At 38.9% G+C, this 22,477-nt stretch overlaps 1 protein-coding gene across 1 annotated transcript; it reads right to left on the bottom strand.

Moving 5' to 3' along the window:
- Positions 1-2,878: 2,878 nt before the first annotated feature.
- slitrk5b (SLIT and NTRK-like family, member 5b) lies at positions 2,879-10,547 on the bottom strand. Its single transcript, XM_075479570.1, has 2 exons — positions 10,362-10,547; positions 2,879-9,964 (listed from the first exon to the last, which is right to left on the bottom strand). Exon 2 carries the CDS (start codon positions 9,907-9,909, stop codon positions 7,303-7,305), a length of 2,607 nt encoding a protein of 868 aa, XP_075335685.1. The 5' UTR covers positions 9,910-9,964; positions 10,362-10,547; the 3' UTR covers positions 2,879-7,302.
- Between the last annotated feature and the right edge of the window lie 11,930 nt (positions 10,548-22,477).

Genomic DNA, 22,477 nt, shown 5'->3' with positions numbered 1-22,477 from the left:
AAACATTTGACAGGATTCACTGCTACTTGTGAGAACAGGGTGCACATTTGAATATTAGCAGGCGAGTGGTTAACCACCTTCCCCCAACTGTCGGTGTGATTTTATGAGATGGTCTGGAGGGAAAAGAAGGAAATAAGAAACAGTGAAGCAGTGGCTGGATTTAAATTTAGGCCGCCACAGTACATGGGCAATCTGCAATAGTCCTCTCACACATCATAGCACTTCAGTCAGCAGCCTCACAGCCAAGTCTGAGTTACCTCAGAGGAGTAAATAAGTGAATTGTGACACATCCGGAAAAAAACCCGAAAAACAAACTTGTCGAAATATTTTTGTTCTGGTTGTTTAAACAATGTGTTTTCAACATTAAGCAGACGACATTTTAAGCAGAAATATGGAATCCTGGCTTACGGTTGTGTTCCGTCAGTGTAAAACGATGCCCTTTCAAACTGTCTCTGATCTTGAGTGTGGCACTATTGTTCAAGCAAGGCGGCTTTTCTGTAGTGTGATTTCAGTCTCTCCTCACTCTCTCTCTCAGCTGAACGAGCAAACAAAAACAGGCGCCTTTCAGGTCACATCTTTTTCAAATCAGCAGGAGACACTGTTCATGCTGGTGTGCTTCATTCCTAAATAAATCCACCATGAGGCAAACGTACAAGCATAAAGGTTTACTGTTACGGTGACTATTTTATCACTTCATTACAATTGTTATATGTTAGTTATCCAGGCCCATTTGTTGTCACTATGAATTACAAGCCAACACATATGCCTGCCTGTTGTCGCAGTTATAGCTACACTTCAGGCTAAGGCACAGATAAGGACACACTCTTGATGTGCTGGTGAGCACTGAGTGAAAAGGCACAGATAAAAGAGAATGGATATCAGGCAAAGGCATAGGTTAATGCCACATGAGTAACTCTGCAGGGCTGCCTAAACAGGGCACAGTATGCTAGTGATTGAGGGTGGAAAAACCCAGCAGATCCTTTTGAATCTGGGAGAGCTATTCATTTGTCTTGCTAATGGTAAGAAATCTCATAGAATGATATTATGCATAGAGCTAGCAGATATTGTTATACAGAGCATTCAGGAGCTTAGAAAGCCTCTTATAAACATCAATTCACTGTAATGACAATATAGCATTTTATTATGCCCGTTGCTTAAGCTTTCCTCTTTTCTAGATGTGAAGTATCATTCTCGTGTTCAGTGTGAGTACTAGAAATGGGAGGATGAGGAAGGATTTTGTCATTTTTCTCAGGTTGGCAGTCATAAGCCTGGATAAGCCCTCATAAATATTAGTGTCTCTTGCACATACTGTTTTCTGTTGTTGCAAATATACTTGCCAACATTTAGCAAATGCCTCTCTCTGGGTTTTTAAATAACATCCTATCCCAGAAACATGTAATTTTTTTCCTCCACTGTGTGATACAGAGGACATTGTCCTGAGTCAGGACTCCTGACATACATTATTTACAAGCAAACTGGACACAGATAAATGGCAGTTTATGCCCAAGATGTAGCACATCAATTATTACTGAAGACCTTTAGTTTGGTGCTGAGTTGTGTCGAGGCTTTTGAAACAAAAATGTTGAAAGACGAATAGACAGGATGAAGGTATTGCCATGTTGCTTGGCTGAAGTCCTTGAGGCAAGCGTGAATACACTGTGAGTCAATAATTTATACACTCAGACTCACACATACAAGCGCGTACACACACACACACAAAGTGAGAAGGAGAGAAACGCAGCATCGCCGCACAGGGAAACAGAAGACTGAAAAATCTTCAGGGACTGAAACGAAGTCTAAGACTAACAACGGAAAACCATACGTGTATGACAAGATGAAAGATTTCCATTCTTCTCTTCGCAAGAACTGAAATGTCTAGAGGGTTTGAAACAGTCGCATTTCTAACGCTCCGCTTGCACGATAGAAGATAGTAAGCGTTTTTCCTTTGGTGAATGCTTACAGTTATATGCCGTCTTCGCACTGCCTGACACATCCCTTCAAGCTTACATAATGTAGATCTGCCCTAATTTTCTTCTCCCATGCAAAAGTGGAGTTTTCAAGCAGCTGAGAAACACAACACCATCAATCTGACAAACAGAATGAGTCAAAGGTGATCCATGGTTAATGGCCTTAATAAGAAGTGGCACTTTGCAGACACGGATCCTGTGTTTTGTCTGTAATCCCTATATCTAATGTGGAAAAAGATGTATCAAGCCCCCTTCTGCCTGTTACACACAATGTGTACAATTTAGGCGAAGGAAAACGAAAGTAAGCTGATATATTTGGAAAACTCTGAGTTACTCATGTTTTCAAACTGTGCTGGCATCGTACCTTTTGCACTAGACATTTTTATTGTTTCTGTGTATGTATCAGGTAATTGGATGTTTCCATGGATACGAAGCATCCAGAAAGCTATTTCTGAGAGAAATAAGTGTCTGCACACATACGCACGCAGATGTGTTCATGCTGCACAGCAACAGTGAGGTCAAGTTATATTTCAGTATTGAATAATTTTTTTTTTTTGTGTAAAACCAACACATTTCGTAACTCCGTTTTGCAGTTCTGCCCAAGGCCAGCCTGTGCAGCTGTTTGAACACATGGGCCATCACTTAGGCATCTCACTTATGTGATAAAACCAGACTGATTGTTCAAGTTCTAAATCAATCCTGGTATTAATATGTTTCACAAGCTTTCCAGGTGTTTCCATTTGACAAACTGAAATAATGACAGTGGCTTGAACATTTGTCCAAGATTTCATTTCACCAAGGCTCAGAAAAATGCCATTGGGTTTGTGAAACACTTCTGTCCTTACTGTGCTTTATGACATTTGCTGCACAGAACATGGTTCAGAGTGAAGGAAGGCAAATACAACAAGATATCAAATTAATGCAAGTTTTATTCATCAGCTAACAACTAAAGAAACAGCACACGGTAGATATATTCATCCCACATATTCCTAGTTGTGTGTTTTTGAAATAAGAGATCAGATTTTTGCTTTTCAAAGATGGTGCCAGTTTGCATGAAAATGCTGATGAAGTGTTCTATTTACAAATCAGAGTTCGACACAGAGGATCGCTGCCTCATAGGAAAATCAAGAGAAGCAAACAAAAGCAAACATGAGAGCTGGAATTAGAATAAGACACTGACTTCACCTCCTCTTTGCAAATTGAATATTTACGCACATTCTCACGAAAGTCACATTTGAATTCAACATGTTTCTGAATAATCAGTTGTAACAAAAAAAAAATAAAAATGAAAACAATCTGCATTTTGTTAACACCAGTCTGGATGAAAAATACACATTACAATGTGCTGTTATATACAGTATACACTTTCCAAAATCTTTCAATTACAGATTTGCCAAAATCTAAACACTGAATGGAAAAAAAAGATAAATCAAGCAAAAGATTAGAAACTTTTCCCAAAATGTTTTCCAATGGAACTTTTCCTACTTCATCCACATAATTTGCCTTTTTGTAATGTACCGCTGAGTCCTCTGTTGCATCGATTTTAAAGTACAAAAGTAGCATCACATTTATAAAAGAATTGAGAACAGATACAATCAACATAATGCCAGCCATTGTTCACAACAAAACATTGTGTGTGCATCAGTCTGTGCATGTTTGCAGGTTTAAAGTGTGTTCACCACTAACTTCACAGAAATATATTGATGGAAACCATACCTGTGGAAGGAAACACCATGCATCACTGTGATGATACATTTATTTTGTTCTGATGAATATCAAAATGGCAGAAGCAGGTCATGTCATCACAAAATCGCTCATGTAAAAGGCAATAAACCAAGATTTCATCCTTGATTAACAGCATGACTAATGCTGCAGTGTAATACTTGGTGACAGGCAGACGGGGTCCAGATACACTGTGTCCTCTAATTGGCTAAGTTAAGATGACGGGTTTGGTGCATAATACTGCATAAGATGAGAATGTATTCCCCGTATTCAACTCTCAGGGAGGTCACATGTCTTGGCTTACAAACCAGACAATTTGTTTGAATGCATTGTGCCTGGATAATGTGCTTAGTTTCCTTTAAAGCAACGATTATTTTTATACATAAAGATATCTCTACTCATTTAACTCCTGTACTCATTACTTTTCAATCTAAAAGCTACAGACTTTTACATATCTTAATACTGTTACGCTATCCACTTATGTCCACCTAAAAACAGAATTTACTGATTGAAGTTGGATTGCTAGATTTCAGAATGATCGAAGACCCAACATGATAAAACAATGGCAAGTAATGAGTTAGTACTGTTGTTTTCCCTTCATGCAACACACATAAATCTCCCTCGGTGTTCCCCTTGAAAGTACAATATATTAAGTTTTAAAAATAAATTAACCATCCAAAATGTGGCACAGAGGTACCACTGAATATTTTTGTGCTAGTGTGCTAAATTTCAAATGAGCAGTTGGTAATGGTTTTATTTACTATCATTTGTGTGGGAGTTGGATGGTGACTGATGAATTAGTTGTGGCCAGTTGCACAGATTGTCTAAGTACCATAAGTACCGTATAAATCTATGCATAGTGCAACATTTTGTGATATATATAACCCTTCTTTATGCATTTATCAAACCTATTCTATGGCTCTCTATGTCTCTCTCTCTCTCTCTCTCTCTCTCTCTCTCTCTCTCTCTCTCTCTCTCTATATATATATATATGTTATATGTACTATACTATACTATATTTTGCATTAGGAAAGTGACATCATTGTTGACCAGCAGAAGTCAATAGTGCATTTTTTTTGTAAAAGTAAATAATAAATCAATACAAGAAAGAAAATCTCATTGTTCTTCTTTGTTTATACAAAAATATGCAGTTATTTAACATGTGTTTACATGGGCCAAGAACTTTTAAAGATTCTAAACTGGATTTCAAACAAATGAATTTTGATCTATCATAAAGCAACAAACAGGCCTGCCTCAGTGTCAGTGCCATGTTTTGCATCGCTTACACATGAAAAGTACAAGGATACAAGGGTTGTTTCTCATGCACGGACCGCATCGATATCAAACAGCAATAGTAACAGCAGCCGATGTTACTCTGGAAGGTTTACTTACTTACTGCTGTGCTTGTTGTACTGTAGGAGTGTTGAGGCAAGCTGCAATACTTGTAAACATGTGACTCAAGCTTTACTTCACTTTTAAAAAGCAACACTCCAACTACTTGATAAGAAATAAGCAAGGCAGAGTTCTGGTTAAAGCACAAAAAGAACTAGGTTAGTTTTAAAACCAAACACTACTTCAGATTAAAAAAAAAGAAAAAATCATGATCAGGTTTAATACATTGGGTCGTACTGGAAGAGTTGGACTGACTCACTGTGTTTAGACTGTGTGTTAAAATCTCCAGCTAAAGGCTTTCTCTTCTGTTCAGAAGGGACACTGTGGTTTCTGGCAAAATAGAAGTATATGCTGATGCCATCAGAAGGAGAACAGGCTATATAAATGCCCAAAAAGTATGTGTTTCAGTTCATATGAGTTTAACATAAAAGGCTGGGTCTGGGTCCCCTGTGTTGAACCAGTGAAACATTGTTATTGTTTTGGACTGTGGAGTCCCTTGTGCAACAGTTATTTTTGCACTCCAACTTTACACGATCCCCATTCACACAGCGTGTGTGAATGTGTATATTATAGAGTATATTATAGCGTGAACGTGTGAATGGGTAAATGAGAAACTCACTGTAAAGCACTTTTGTAGAACCAAGCGAAGGTTTAAAAAAGCACCACACAAGTGCCATTTACTGTTTACTTTACATTGTCAGCTCCTGTTTGGTAAATGTTTAAGCACAAAACCTTTTGGTTAGTTTCAGGAAGAGATAATTGGTCGGATAAAGATCTGTTTTTTTAAAATGGCGAACCAATCAAACACTATCGTCCTTTCTCTGATGAGTATCCAGTTTTCACATCTTTAGCAAGGCAAAACATGACACTGACACGGTGTCCTGTGTTGGACCAACAGGTCTATTACCTGCTTTGGTGTGATATTCAGCTGATTAGAATCTTTTTGTGTAGCAAATCTATTAGATGCGTTAGAACTGAAATTGTAGATGTAAGAAGATATACAGAATTAGGAGAACATGATGTACCAGTAAAATTATTCACAGGACTGCGTTTGATATATCCCTCGGGGAGTCAAAGTTTACATATCCCCTTTTTTTTCTTTTGTACACCGCTTTGGTGTCGGTACAAGAACATAATAAGGATATAAGTACAGGTTTATGTATAATGACATAAACTGCATTTGTACACATTTGTAATAAACGGATCAGAATCACAGATGCAAGGAACTTTCCTTTGATTATAACACATCTGAACACAGTACTGTTTCTAACATTTTGGTTATTTTAGGAGTTTTGAATAGCTGTAATTTTTTATTTTTAACTCAGTATAATAGCGACAACTGTACTGAGGTACTATTTCCGATTTCCCAGAGGACAGGCACTAGAAACAGTTCAGTATCCCTTTTAATTATATTGATTAGGGTTACCATTATCTTCCAAATTTGCAGACATAAATGATGACTTTATCCTCAATAATCTGTGATTTTGATGTTGCTTTAGAAGATCCCTCATAACTGCATGCATTTAATATTACCACTGAGTTGTGCATGCCGGAGGATATACAGCCAAGATGAAAGTTTCAACCTCCATTTTTACTGGAGCACAATATCCTAAATGATATAAAAGTGAAGTGACTTGTCCATAACTAAATGCAGGCTGGCTTCAGTGTGAGTGATAAATATACTAAAGATAAATATACTAAATCTGAACTGGTTCAAAATGTACGAGTTCAATTTGAAAAAACAAATTGAAAAGACAGAACTAGCAGCTATACATGTATCTCTTAGAAAAAAAAAGAAAAAGAAAAAAAAGGGTTTATTTTGGGGCAAGAGCAAGTCATCTGCACGGTTCATTAACACTCATAAAATGCAGATGATTTAGGAGTTAAAGCTCAGTCTCCCATTACTGTCAATGACACACCTCCAGGATAAATTTGATTTGAGGATGAGTCATTATAGCCCTGAATCAGTGGTTACTTGCTCATATTTACAATTAAAATCAAACTGTTCAACCACACCAATATAAAGTGTTAAGTTGCGCTTTAAAATACTTGACATCCTTTATCACAAATTTTCGTAAAGCGAGATCCCAGAAATGCATTTAGTAGCTCACAATGTACTGTGCAGGGTTGTTCTATTTATGTTTGTTTTTTTAAATATTCCTGATTAAAATCAATATGTCAAAGAAATGCATCCAACATGACCATCGTGAGGCCAAGTCCCTTAAAACTGTGTGAAAGTAGTTCGTTTTTCAAGAACCTCAAGGTAGTCTGGGTCAATGTGAAGTTTTGCCTTTAGTTCCCAGTACTCGCTCCTGTTAGGCTCTACATAAACAGTACTTGGTGCTGTGCAATAAAGTATTGTCTGTTGTATTCTTTCCGGGTGCGTATATTGATGGCTGGCATCAAAGTCTGAGGTATAGCGATTTGACGAATGCGCTCCATGCCTGCAAGGTAGTGTATTGCTGTAGCGTCTGCTCTTATTCGGCTCTAGAGAATCTCTGTAGCAGCACGACGGATCATCTTGGTGAGGGGTGGAGGGCTTGTTGAGAGGCTCCGGAGTAGTAGCACTATATTCTGAGCTTATCACATTACTGGCTGCCTCTTCATCTGGGTTACCCAGAAAAGCGCCGCTCAACTCGTCAAAGTCTCTAAATCCATCCACTGATTTGTTGTCCATTGGGTTGTGAGCAGCAGTTCGACATATGGATTCTGTCGGGGGTGGGATATACTCATATACATGTCCAGCTGACGTTCTGACTTTGGGAATGGATCCCTTTTTGTACAGGCCATATTCCATGTTAAGAGAGCTAATGCAAGCATTCATTGAGTTATTCTGCTCATTTTGACTCTTTTGACGTCTCTTTTTCATTGCCGCAAACAATCCCGCAGCCACAAACACAGACATAAGGAACATGAGGAGAAGGGCAAGAATCATCACAGATAAAGGAATAGTGCTGAGCTGAGAGTCAGAGTCTAAGGATGTCTCTATAGTGATTGTGCTGCCAGGAAAAGATTCTTCAGAGGGTGGGATCATGGAAGCAAGTATATCAGAGTTATTAGGGCACAAATTAGTTGTCTTAATGTATCTCATATCCTCCCCAGCCAGCCTCTTAGGGGAGCCACAGATAACATTATTTACTACTGTGCCAGTGCTAAGCTGCTCTAACCACATCTTCAAATCCAGTATGCTACAAGAGCAATCCCAAGGATTCTCATACAAATCGACTTGTACAAGTGCTGTTAACTGATCCAGTACGCCACTGACCGGCAGATACCGGAGATGGTTGTTGCGAAGATTTAGTCTGGCTAATGTCAATCCGTTAAATGTACCCTCCGGTAAAGTTTTCAAGAGGTTATTGTTTAAGAAAAGAAGCTGAAGTTTGGGCACGTGCTGAAAAGTGTCAGCAGTAGCCTCTTTAATGACATTGTATTCTAAATATAAGAACTGTAGGCTCTCTAATCCATAAAATATACCAGCTGTAAGACGGTCTATCAAATTCCCGTTAAGGTATAGTCTTCGTAGATGTGTCAAATCGCCAAAAGCTCTGTCATGGACACGAGCTATTCGATTGTTACCAAGATGAAGCAAATCTAATCCGGTTGCCTCCATAAAATCTGATCTACGTACCACAGGAATGTAATTCCCTGTAAGATACATTTTTTTGGGATTGTAAGGTTTGGGATTTAAGTCAGAGATTTGTTCTATCTTTCGCTCTTGGCAGTTCACATTCAGGCCAAGGTCTGAAATTTGCAGATTACAGGTGCAGGCAGTTGGGCAATCTAAAGGCACAGGAGATTTGGTCTGAAATGAAACTATCTGACCAAAATTCTGTGGTTTGTTTGATGGGACACGAGTAGTGGGCCTCGACTTTAATTTGGCTGATTGGCGAGGTCCTTTAGTAGGTCTTGATGAGGATCTTCCAATTCCAGATGACGTGAATGAGGCTGAAACTAGAGCTGGCGTGGTCCTGTAGTGTGCATCGGAGCTCAAATGTGGCAGCGGTGGCATCTCATATTCAGCAATGGCTCTCCTTGGACACAACTCTTGTTTTGAAACTTCATCAAGGTCTCTCCCATGAAGCCGAAAGGGGAACTCACAAACAACATCGCCAACCAAGGCTGTGTATGATATGCTTTCAAGCCAGGTCTTAAGTGCAATCAACTCACAGGAGCAGTTCCACGGATTCTCTTCCAGCTGCAACTCCACCACACCGTGCATGTGCTCCAAAAGACCTGTGTAGGGTAGGACTTTGAGTTGATTCCCCCTTAAGTCCAAATGAGTCAGTGGTACATACTGGAAAATATTTACAGGCAGACTTGATATTAAATTGTCATTTAGGATCAGGACCTCAAGATGTTGAAGTCTGCTAAAGGCATTTGGCTCCACGTGAGTGATGTAATTGTAATCAATTTGTAAATATTCCAGACTTTCAAGGCCAAAGAAAAACTCTTCCTTCAAGGCATCGATTTTGTTATTGTTGAGATGTAATCGTTTTAATCCATGTAGTCCATTAAAAGATCCGGCTTCGACATCAGATATTTCATTATTTCCCAGATGTAATATTGTAAGTCCATTGTACTCAACAAAATCATTGACAGATAGCTTTTTCAAAAGATTCCCAGTAAGAAGCAGATGATACTGGGAGAAGTGCACTGGGCTTATGTCTGACAGACTTGCAATTCCTCTGTTTTCACAGCCCACTGTCAGGATCCCTTCCCTCTCCTCGCAGGCACACAGTCCTTGACACATTTCTCCATAATTATTAGACATCTCAACAGTGCACACTGATGTTGCACTTAGCAAAACATATGGGATCCAAAGCTGCATTTTCCTGCAAATGATGGCCAAGCTCACAGTCCTGCTAAGGTATCCTCAACGTCATCTAGAACAACAACAACAACAACAAAAAAATATATATATATATATACAAAAGGTGATGTAAAAAGGCTGAACCGAAAGCAACTTCCACACAAGAAACTCATGAGTCAAAGGTTCATTTGTTTGCGACCCAGAGGTTACTTCGCTCTGTGTGACTGCTGAATTAAAACAGCCCAAACTAAAGAACTCCTTCAAGCAATGTAAGAAACAAAAAGCAAGGTCAGAGCAATACTTAAACACAAAACAAATGTCTAATCCCACCGTGCAGGGAAACCACATCGCATTGCTTATTTAAATTTTAAAATGTAATTAAGCTATGTAAATTACAGATGATTACGAATTAGCGTCAGAGATAAGCCAGCCTGCATAATTTCTGCCGAACTCTTGCAGTCAATACATACCTCACGCACATTGATGAAGATGTAGGCTCGTTTGGAGTCTCATCTCATATTTTTAATCCGTCAAAACGAAAAGGGAAACAGGATCTATACTACGCGAGCGCGCTGGTCCTCACTAATGAACGAGAGGGGATGAAAGAAACGCTGATCAACCATAACTGCCACAAGCTTCTCTTTCACCACCCTGTGCCGGAGGAGACAGAGCTATGACTGGTTACAAAGTTGCTTATTCTCTTTTCTGTTTCCACCCCCCCTCTCTCTCATTCTCGCTCCGTGGACGCTCGCGCACACGCGCACTCACTCGTTTGGTCGGGAGGATGTCAAGTCATTTCATGCACAAACAATCAGCTCACTGGAGCATCATGCCGAGATACATCCGCCCAAAAGATGTTGACCTACCTACTAAAAAGATGTCCCAGAAAATATCAATGATTTACCGGACCATGGCCTTCTCGTGCGCTCCAAACCCGCATGTCATGTCACTCATGCAGCAAAAAACCCCATACCAATGCCAAGTTAAATCAGCTCTTCGCAATCTGCCAATCCTGGTATGTTAAGTACCTGGAGGGCACCTGTCTGGTTCTTTCCTTTCTGCTTTATTTGGACATCTCACTCAGAAACACACAGCGTGGATACAAGGTGCCCTGCAGGTGCTTCTCTCATCTTTCCGCCAATGTCATCTCTGTCAGTTAGAGGTCAGAGGTTGTTAGGTTTTAAAGGTAACTATGTTACTTTTTTATTGCTCACAATGGTTTGTCACAATCCAGGGAGCAGCATCTTATCCTTCAGCCTTTGAAAAGCAGTACCAAGGTTCCCATGCAGTTAGTCCTGAGAAAAGCAGTTGCACGACATTTTCTGCACAATGCATGAACTCAGGGAGACTGTACCATGGTTGGATATATATCATTAAACCCCGACATGTTACCAAAGAGTGTAAGAATGCAGAGTTATGCTTTTAAATATTGCAATATCAGTCTGTTTATTTATACTTGATGGTAAACTGTGAGTCACAGACTGTGACTCAATGTCCAAACTGAATGTGTTATCACCTGGTTTTAATGAAAACCAAACAGTTATGGAATTAGCTCTCACAGAGGAATACACACAAAATGAATTATTCAGCTTACTCAATTCAATCTATCTGATCTGAACGAGTGGCAAATGTTGCATACTAAAAGTTGTTCTGGTTTAGTGGCAGAGCAAAAAGTAAAGAAAAAGACCCCTTTGTGCCCTTTTCAGCCTGATGCGTTGGCACTCATGCAAAAACATGTCAAGTATCGTTGCTTACTACTGCATCTTCGTGGAGCTATATCCATCAACCTCTCCACTTGGCTCATGTTCACATGGGAGGAGAGCATGCACATCAGGGACACTGCCTGTGGCTCATATTAAAGAGTACGAAGGCTGTGTTCATTGTGCATGAAATTCATTCGTGCCTCTGTTTTCTCTGCCCTCAGAGGTTTTGTTCCCCAGATTGGGCATCATATTGGCTACAGTATCAGCTAAACTCCTTCATTATAACACTACTTATGTACAAATTAGCACTTGTGATTGTTGTAATGTGATAAGCATATTTGGCAGCTGGCTTTTATCTGACTGGACTGAATTAGCTACCATCACAAACATGATAGAGGTATTTTCTCTTAATATTAATTCAGCATTATCTCAAATTTGGATGGGACTTTGTGTATTTGCATTTTGTTCATGCAAATGCTTATGTTTGCCTTTCTGTCAGCAAGATAATTCATCTCCATCCATGGTCACAATGTGCAGAAGGAGAGTGATTCACACACAGGCGATGCGTGATATGAGCCTCATTTAATGTCTCTCCAAGTCTTCCATGACACTGAACATAATCTTCACCAACTGGGAGCCGAAAGCAGCATCCTGCACACACACACACACACACACACACATGCGCACGCACGAAAACACACATGAAAGGAATCATCATAACAAGTGACCGAGAGAAAATTATGACAAACAATTGTGTGTTTCAAGGTCAGAAATACATAAATGGAGTTGGAGCCATGCCACAGAGGATGATGGGTAGCACTTCTGATTTATGTTCCATGTAGATGGCATTGCACTTTGTTATTTGTGTCCAGCTGGAGCATACATAGATAGTCAATGTCCAAGTAGACTGCTCTGCCATTGTCTTACAGGATAGGCTCTGACAGACCTTTATTACATCAGACTTGATCTAAAAATACAAGCATGTAGACAACCCTTAGCTTTTTAAATGTTTTATTCTTTGGTGCATCCTGCGAAGGGTTTCACAAAAACTCTAACAGTATACTCAGAATTTTACTCTCTGGAGATCACATAAAAGCTTTCCACCTTATATTAAGATTATACATTACAACATTCCATGTCCCCATTATGATTTAAATGGGTTATTCGGATGCCTAAAATTAATCCACATTATTCAGTATCGACTTGTATTCTTTTAGGCATTTTAGAAGATAATGATATTTTCACAAATGCAAATGCAGTTACAACTTATATGCTGCAGACCCTGGACATTAACTATAATGTAACACTGATGAATGAAAAAAATATGAATAAAGTTATGTCACAAATAATCTTTCACATTTACTGACATGCTACAAAACAACAGGATTGAAGAAAAGCAGCCATATAAAATGCAGATAAATCTTTTAAAACTTGAGCTTTACTGAAATGTATGTACAGCATTGCAGTTCTGCAACAGGCAGCTCAAACCTTGGAGTAAAAAGGAACTTGTCAGAGATTTATTGAGATTTATGCAGTTACAGGGGGACTTGATGGGTTAAACACTGGCCCACTTTAGAGGCAATTTAGTATGTCAGGGTAGGGACAAATTACCTGTGTGGTTGATTGTAATTTTCTTCTTTTTTTTTCTGATGAGATGGTCAGATGAGACTTGTAAAGGCCGCCTCAAAGCAAGTGACAAGAAACTGTGGGCATCGAGGGCAGAGTGTTGCAGATGGCCTGACACACTGCATCATTATTAGATAATGTACTGAGGGTCAGCTAAATGACAGGGGCAATAAGTTACAGGGCATGAAAATCAGCCATGGATACATTTTTAACAACAGGCAGTCTGCATAGATGTCTCTGAGGGTAACTCTAGCCTTCCTCAAGGAGGTGAGGGAGAAAAATCCGTTGCTTACATGGTCAGCCATCACGACTGACATCTCACATGCTCAGCAAGGATCCCTCAGTGCCTCGGGCAGCTCCCTGCATGGCAGTCAATACCAATAATGAAAGAGAAACACATGGTTTTCTTCATAATTTCACATAATTATAGCTGATTTAGTAATACCTGTTTAAACTTGCACGGCTGGTTACTTTATGGATGCTATGTTCACATTTAAAACAAACATTTTCAGTCAAAATAAGTTAAGTTTTATTTGTGCTACTGCTTTTTGTTTTGTTTTCTTACTAAAAAAAATAACTATCTACCCCTTCTCTCTTGCCTTGGACCTCATAGAGCTTCATTATCTTCCAGGCTAACCTCTCTTCACTCCACCCAGCTTGACTTCTCCAACCTTTTTTATCTCGTAGGCCTCTGGCATAGCCCCACTGCCACCCACCCTCTTCTCTGGACTTGGTGAGAAACTGATATTACACCACATACACAGAGGCTTATGTGACTACAGACCAACACAAATAAGCACAAGTTCACATTCTTTTTGTCTTATATCTGTGCAGTGTATTGTAAATAATGTGTTTCTATAATTATTCTGAATGCCTAAGTTGTTTTAACCCTTTAGCGTTTCCTGATTTATGCACTCATAAATAGTACGTATATGATGTGAGGGGGGAGACATGATTTGATTGAATTAAATCAAAGGGAAAAAAAACAAGCTGTTTCCAGAATTGTGTCTGGAACTTATCTGAAATGCTCTGATGACCCCTGGTGGTTCATGAGTCTCTGTGTTCACAAAGAGTGTAAGATGATTACATCAGAAGCAAAATGTGCTTTTGTTCTTTTCTTTTTTCTGCTATAACACTACTTGTTGGTGAAATTAAGAGATTCAATTTAATTGAATTCAGTTGCAAAACTTATTGGAACTTCAAAACAATGGCCAACAAACGTCAGGAACTGTAACGTGGTATTGCCTGCTGAGTGACGACATTGGCATTTCATGTGTTTCCACATAATGGATGCATATGAAAAACATAATGACAGCAGGGCGACAAGCTACTGATTATGTGTCTATGTGAATTTAAACCCATGTAGAAAGCAGGGTCACTGTACTAAGCATGCAAAACCAAATACATTATTGGCTCAACAGAGAAATGTGAAAAATCTTTTTTCATCAACGAGAGCTTCAAAGTAATTATGATAACGGTTACGATCAGAATAGAAAATTGACGTTCTTGAATATGAAGGCTTTCATTTGTGAAGTACATAATCTGCGCTAATAAATTAAACTTAAAATTAAACAGAAGTTTGAAGATTTTTGTGTTTTATGTTAACTGAATCTGTGTACCTCTTATATCCTTTTATTTATAACAATAGATTTTTGCAATTACTGTTACTGATGTTATTGGTCAACCATCGTTTACATCCATCCGAAGGGAACGGAGCAATTAAAAAAAGAAAACATAACTTCACCTCAACCCTCAGGGTGGCACTGTTGACTTAGGAAAGAATTATGTGACTTTGTCCTCTCTCTTTCTTTGTTAATCCCTGTCATAGACATTTATATGGTGACATAACATCAAATTTTGACTGAATTACTAAAAATATTCCAGAATAATTACTTAAGGGTGGACAAACTCTAAAAATGTGATTAAGTACTTTATGCAAATTTTGATCTCATGATTTTGAGCACATGTCTGTAGTTCAAATGCAACAATGAATTTCTATGTATGTCTACCATTTATCAGTAGCACTTCTTGGGAAAGGAACCCTTTTAATTCGATCTAAAAGACATAAACATTTCTTCGTGTGTCTAATTTAATTCTGTCGCACATCTTTTGAAGCAAATCACATCATAAAGTTGATTTAGTTGTGCATCACAAAAATATGGTACGGCCTAATTAGCATTTAGGTATTTGAGAACACTATGACAAGGAGCATAAAATCATATTTCCTCACTTGGCTGAAAGGATAATATCCTAAACACAGTATAAGCAACCACTTGAAAAGGCTGTGCTTGTAGAAATCAAAGAGCTGTATGTGTATACACGGCTATTTACTGTCTTGACAACTCCTGCTTCAGGCTGATGGGCGCAAGATAAAGTCTTGACATGTTCACAAAGGTCAGTTTCACTGAGTTGCCTGGATGTACTGAGAAACTAGGAGGGCCTCCTTCTCTCTTAATTAGATACTAGAACCATCTTATCTTGGTTCCTCATGCTGACAAGACTCTCCTGTAAACCCAACACAACTTCTTTTTAGATGACAGATCGAATGCCAATGAAAAAAAACTAAATAAGCCCAAAATCATCATGCAAATGTCAAATGAGCAACTGTGGTACAGGTCGCAGAGGACTTCAAAAACCACACTTCTCATCTGATGCAGAGATCTCTGTGGGTTTTATCTTTGACTCTGGCGACTCAAGAATAGAGGTAATTACCTTGGTCACAGAGGTCACTTTGGTACAAAATGGAGCAGAGTGGGGATTAAAACTCACTTACATTGGACCCAGATAGATGAAAGACAGTGAATGACGTTAAAAATCGTGTGAATTCACTCAGTAAGGAAGTGAACTGACACACAGAAACACTGTATCGCGCAATTACTATCACCTCGAACTGTGACAATAGAGATCTGACATATTTTGTCCCTTTGTGTCTGTAGTAATTGTTTCAAAATTAAATTCTGGCGAAAAGCGACCTACTTTGATTGTCAAGTGTTGGCACTTTCCCTGTTTTACCCCACAGAAACAGGTTGTTATAGAATTCCCCACAGAGAAGAGACAAACAGTGGATTGTAAAAGTGTGGCAGCAGGGTACTTGAGCTTTATTTAGCTATGTGCCTTTAATTCACATGGGGATTGGGTGCAATGTCGTTTGTTCCTAACCACAACATTAAAAAGATGGAGGCCTCTATGATGTTGCCACGGTAACACACATTGTGCCTTTAATGACAGTCTCCGCTCACACATCTTTTGCCTGATCATTTGCAGCCCTGATAGTATCCGACTTACACTGTGTTGATGCTGTGAATTAATAAGTTATGGGCCTGCATGTGTTTTATTTATTTTGAATTCATTTAGTAATGGGAAACATTGTGTGTTATTCATCTATTTACACATAATAATTAACTCACAGCATGGATGTTGTGTCATGCTGCCTGGCAGTGTAGTGCTGTATGTGAGATACTAGACTGATTTCATGTCTTCATGTTTGTATCAACATGTGTTTGCTGTTGCTTGGTATTACGCCCATGTTCCACACCAGTGATGATAATTCAGCTGACCATCACCTCTCACGCTCCCATGTGGATTTAGTTATAAAGTGGGGAAGAGCACTGGCTGAGACGACACAAACAGCATGAGTATTTCTATCACGGTTATCAGACCATCCGGCATCCAAATGGTTATGGAGTTGCTTTCATTTTCAGCTCATATTTGTATAGCCTTAGGCAGCAACCCAGAGTTATACCTAGTGGCAGGCAGGACCCGTGCAGACAAATGCACATCGCTGACGTTTTAATGTCTTTACTCAATTAAGGTGAGAGTGTATGTTTGTGAGATGTTATTCAAATTAATAGCCCGGAATTCTTGGAGCCATTCGTAATCAATATTTCATCTGACATGAATAGAAATAGGAACATGTGCTGGTGCATTCATCTTCCCTGAATTATCTCTATAAGATGACAGTCTGTGCATGCTTAATTGCAAATTCAAAGGATGAGAGGATAATAACGTGCGTCTGCATGTGCTTGCACATGGGTGAGGATCTGCAGCCGGCAATGCAACTCTGGGTTTTCTGAAAATAGAGACACATTTTCATTTTCGAGTCATTATCACCCTATTAAGTCATTTAGAAACTGCCACCAAACATGCTTTGAAAGCTCAGTCTGTTAATCTCTGAGCTGAGCTCTATACACTTTATTTGTAGTTACCTTGAGGCATCTGTGTGCATTTCTGTGGTCTCTTCATTAAGAAATGGTGGTGTTATGAGGGTTCAATTGGCACACTTTGCTAAGAGTTTAAAGATGTTTTTTTGAAGTTACAAATTGGCCAAACACCTTTGCTCAAAGAAAAGGTTTGCGTATCTGTTCAGCTTCCCGAAAAGACAAGCCCTATGCTTTTTATTGTGTACAACAATGCTCTTTTGGGGTTTATTTCTTTTGAAAGATAGAATATTCCAGCTGTGGGCTACCTTGAAGGACCCTAAATACTTAAAAGGACCATGTATTGGGGACCTTGGATTTTTTTGAAGACTTCAAAGGATAATGGGATAATTATTGCACTTACCACCAGGGGGAAAGAGAAAAGGAGAGAGGGAGACACACAAGGAGTCAGATGGAGAGAAAAAGGGTGGAAGGAGGGGAAGAAAGAGTGTAATGAGTTTTCAAAATAGACAATAAATCTAAGACCGTGCAAATTGAATGGAAATATGCCCTCACAGGAATATCAAATCTGTGATTATTATTATCAACTTTGATGCTGTGATCTTTTCTTGAGCCTTTTTATGGTTGATTTAATGACAGATTCATATTGTCAGAGCTTGAAATAGCTGTAAATCTTTTTTTTTTCAACACAAGAACTCTGTCCAGGTAACACACACAAAAAGAAGGGGGAAAAAACAGCTGGTGTAAGTGTGGCTGATAGCAGAATGCTCACACTGATTAAATTGCAATCGATTCCTGCAAAATGTCAGGAAACGCAAGGGTCTAGTGCCATTTAATGTGTGTCAGATGAGAGCTGTAGGTAAGGGTCTGTGTTATCACTCATATGTCACAGAATGCAGAGAATGACAGGGTGGTGCCAGGGGTTTAATTGGCGTTAACACTTGTGGCGTAGAGCTCAGCCTCAGTCTCCCAGGCAATGCCCGGTGGATCTGAGTCAAGAGAACACTCAACAGGCTTTGAAGGGAAGCAGTTATATTTACTCACAGAGGGAATTATTATTTTTTTTATTTTGTAAAGCTTTACAGCAGTCGGGAGGGTGATGGAAGGTATGACGTCGAAGAGAAATAAACAGAAAATAATAACTTGAGTACATACAAATCAGGATCAGTCAACATTGGGGCTATCTCAAGTTGAAAAAAATATCCTCAGTTTATAAAAAATGATTTTGTTGACTAACGAAACAGAGCCTGTGATCAATATGACTGTAAATTGCTTTTGTTGGATAAGGCTCTACCAGAGCTGAATAAATATAATCATGCAAAAGAGCTTCTCCAGAGACTATTGCCTATCTAGTACCTATTCATACATGTGTCTATTGTGCTGCAGATGCACTGAAAGGCTCTTGAGTTACTTTAAAATTGCAACAAATGCAAATACCAAGCAAGAGCAAAAAGACAAAACAATTGACTTTAATCATCATGACTGACAATAACCATAAATACTAATTAGCCCAGTAATTGACAAGGAGACAGCCAGCTTGGTCAATGTGCTCAGTTTAAGGTTTCAAAGACAGAGGAGATTATTCTTTTGGATTACCTAAATGGCTTTGCCGGGAAAAAACCATTAATCAAAGGCACCCTCTGGTCAGGAAATAGCTCCATAGAAAATATCTACAACCTTCTCATTTCAGCATAGAGATTTCTGGCATGGCTATAAAGCAAGGTGTCATGAATGACTGGCCCCATTCCAAACCCATTAATGATGTGCTGATTGAACTCTCATTCAAAGAATAACCCAAGACACTCAAAATGTCATATCAGCTTTGTCAACAAAGGTTGTTGGGAAAGACCAAGGTCACATAGCGGAGACATTCTTGATGTCGCTTGTTAACGTTTTGACTTTTTGAGTGACAGCACAGTATATACCAGTGCCTATTTCTGGCACAGCAGTTGCACACATAGCTCTGGTCTTTTAATCATTTGGAGCTGCGATAATTTTCAGCGAGCATAAAGTTTGCTGAGGAAACAAAACTTAAGAGATTCTCTGTCAAACAGAATGTATGTGCACAGTATCTCCCACACAGATGAAGAATCCATTTCCCTATAATTCTTCGTGATTTTCTTAGTCACATGAATAAGTTACTCTGTCTGTAAAGCTGTGTTTCATCCATGTAAAACATTTTCCTCTGGAAGTCATCCTCCTTTGAATTGACAGGGGAATCTCCAAGATTCCGACATGAAGCATGACAGATAGATAAAGTCTAATCCAGCTGGAAGCATATAATTTATTCTGCTTTGTTTCCTTGTTTTTCTTTTCCCCTGCAAGAGCTGTGAAATACAAACATCCACCGTGAAGTGCAGTTTAATTCAACACACAACAATACAAGGAAATAGCTGATGGAAACGAGGCATGTTATAAATGTTTCCTATGTTTGCACGTATAAGTGATGAAATTGAGTTGAAACTTCTTTGCAACTTGTGAAGCTAGCAGAGTGATGAGCAATGCAGTGTGCTTGTTTTGCATTGTGTGTCTTGACCATACGCATTTTTATCCTTAATTCATATATATATAGTACCAAATGTCACCAAAGATACAATCCAATTCAATCCAATCACAATCCAGTTCATTAAATTCCAAATTAGTCCACTTCATACATACAAAGCCGATTCAAAGAAAGTTGTCTTGCTAAGAAAACCAACAGATTGCAACAAAACTTCTCTTTGATCCAATCCCCCATCCTGAGCGTGCATGAGGCGACTGTAGAAAGAAAAAACTCCCTTTTAACAGGAAGGAACCTTTGGCAGAACCAGACTCAGAAAGGGTGGCCATCTGCCACAACCTGCTGGGGTTTGAGAGGACAGGAAAGAGAGGACAACAAACAGCATAACACCAGACCAGGGGTAGCTGCTGAGAAAGAAAAACCCAAGTCAATCACAACAATAATGTCATATGTACGTAGAGAAAAAGGGAACCAAGTGAGGAAAGGCATATCATGGGAGGTCCTCCAGCAATCCAGGCCTAGAATTCTATATTCTATTCTGAGTGACAGGGAGCCAATGAAGAGAAGCTAAAACTGGAGAAATATGCTCTCTCCTGTTAGTTCTCATCACAACTCCGGCTGCAGCATTTTGGATCAGCTGGGGGCTTTTCAGAGAATTTGTGTAAAAGCAACGGGCAACTAATAGATACACAATTGCTCTAAGCAATATCATTCATTATGTTCCAACTTTTAAAATCTCCGGTTTGAAGTCTCTGTAATTCTGCACTGCATAGTTAGACAGAAGATGCAACGTTATTACATTAGGTTTCTCCTACTGAAACAATGAGCAATAGTGAGCAATTAGCTTATGTATTGTGCTGTGTCTCCTCAGTTTTGGCCTTGAAAGTGTGATGATGACAAGAAACGGTGACCAGGTGCTTTCAATGGGAGGAGTAACTGCTTAATATGGCAAAATAGCTACTGCTTTATTTTAGTATTGAACAGATGAGGCAAATACGAGGTTAAACTTAGCTTACGTAACTTAAGATATTATGGCTTTTTAAAGAGAACTTCTTTTCTTTCTTTAAAGAAACTCCGTTTGAAAATGTATTGTAGAGCCAAGACCAGCAAAACAAAGGCTCTTGTGGAAAAGTTGGAAGACTTTTGTACAAGCTGCCTGAAAATAAAGTTCTCAAAGCAGTTGTCAGATGTTGTACTGAAGTCAGTGGTGAGGCTCACATATCAAGTTCTTTTTGATGCCTCCTTTTACTTCCACCCAACATGGTTTAACAGAACACATACTGAAAAACACTGGCCTCTAAAATCTTTCCACGAGTACATCAGCCTGGTATGATTGTGATGTTTACTGTTTTGAATAATTTGAACCTTTTGCAAAAGGGATATTGCACAACTTGTTCAAAACAAGTTGTGCTAATAAGGAAGTAAGTGCTGTTATACAGTGAACTGACACCAGTGAGTAAAGTTTGAGTTTTCACTTTTCTACTTCTCTATTCGTTGTAGTTGGTTAGGGTTAGGTATGAAAATACATGGTTAAAATTAGATAATAATATGTACGAGGTTAAAATTGGGGAATAAAAAAAAACAGATCTGAATGCTGCTACACACAGCAACAGTCAGAGCAGAACGTTATCGCCTTATAATTTCAGCACCTTTGCTATGTTTTAGACAAATGCAAATATTTTCTTGTGAGACTGGGCTAATCCTTCTGCATGAAAATAAAAATAATAGACACAAAGAACAACACAATGAAACAACATTGCCCTAAAAGAAAACAGCAAAAAGCCTCACTGAAATAACAGTAGCATACTGGTTTCATGGTTATTTTATACTGCATCCACTGCAATCTATTCTAACAGTTTATAAATGTATATTGGATGCATTATCTAGCAAGTTCAGTTTTTCATTGCCTGATTTTTGCATAAGGAAGCATTTAGGCAACACAATGAGCACCTCTAAATATCCATCCATCCATCCATTTTCTACACCTGCTTAATCCGTCGGTCAGGTCCCGGGGGAGCTGGAGCCTATCCCAGAGGTCATCGGGCGAGAGGCGGGGTACACCCTGGACAGGTCGCCAGTCCATCACAGGGCCACACAGAGACAAACGAGACGAACAACCACACACCTCTAAATATTTATCTATTAATATTTAACACTAACCGTAGGTTTTTATCCCTAACCACATTTCTATTTTCATCTAAACCTGACAGTGAAGTCAAAAAGTGAAAAAGGTTGTTGGACAATATTGAGCGAGTTGGACTCTTGGTTCTCTTGAGTGACAGTCCATGGTGTAATGCCACAGACCTTTCTACCTCATTAGAAGTGTTTTTGTTGTGCTTTGATCCTATAGTGGTGGAACACAAGATTATTCGAGTTTCATGAAATGCAAAACAAAACAAAACAAAACAACGGCATGTTACAATTTGCAAAGAGATTACATGGAGACATAGAGAGTACATTGACAACAGTGCGATGACTGCAAAAGTCCATTTATTTACAAAAGATAATAAAAATCAGCTATTTCTACAAGTCCTTACAGATTAGAAAATGTAGAAAACACAAACAGGTTTGAGATGAACTTATATAAAGATATGTTTTAC

Source organism: Odontesthes bonariensis, chromosome 12, assembly GCF_027942865.1.
Source record: "Odontesthes bonariensis isolate fOdoBon6 chromosome 12, fOdoBon6.hap1, whole genome shotgun sequence".
Classification (NCBI taxonomy): Eukaryota; Metazoa; Chordata; class Actinopteri; order Atheriniformes; family Atherinopsidae; genus Odontesthes; species Odontesthes bonariensis.
This window is presented reverse-complemented; position numbering and strand designations above follow the sequence as displayed.

Excerpts from the sequence above, each read along its gene's own strand:
- slitrk5b (XM_075479570.1), bottom strand. The coding sequence starts at position 9,909 with ATGCAGCTTTGGATCCCATATGTTTTGCTAAGTGCAACATCAGTGTGC.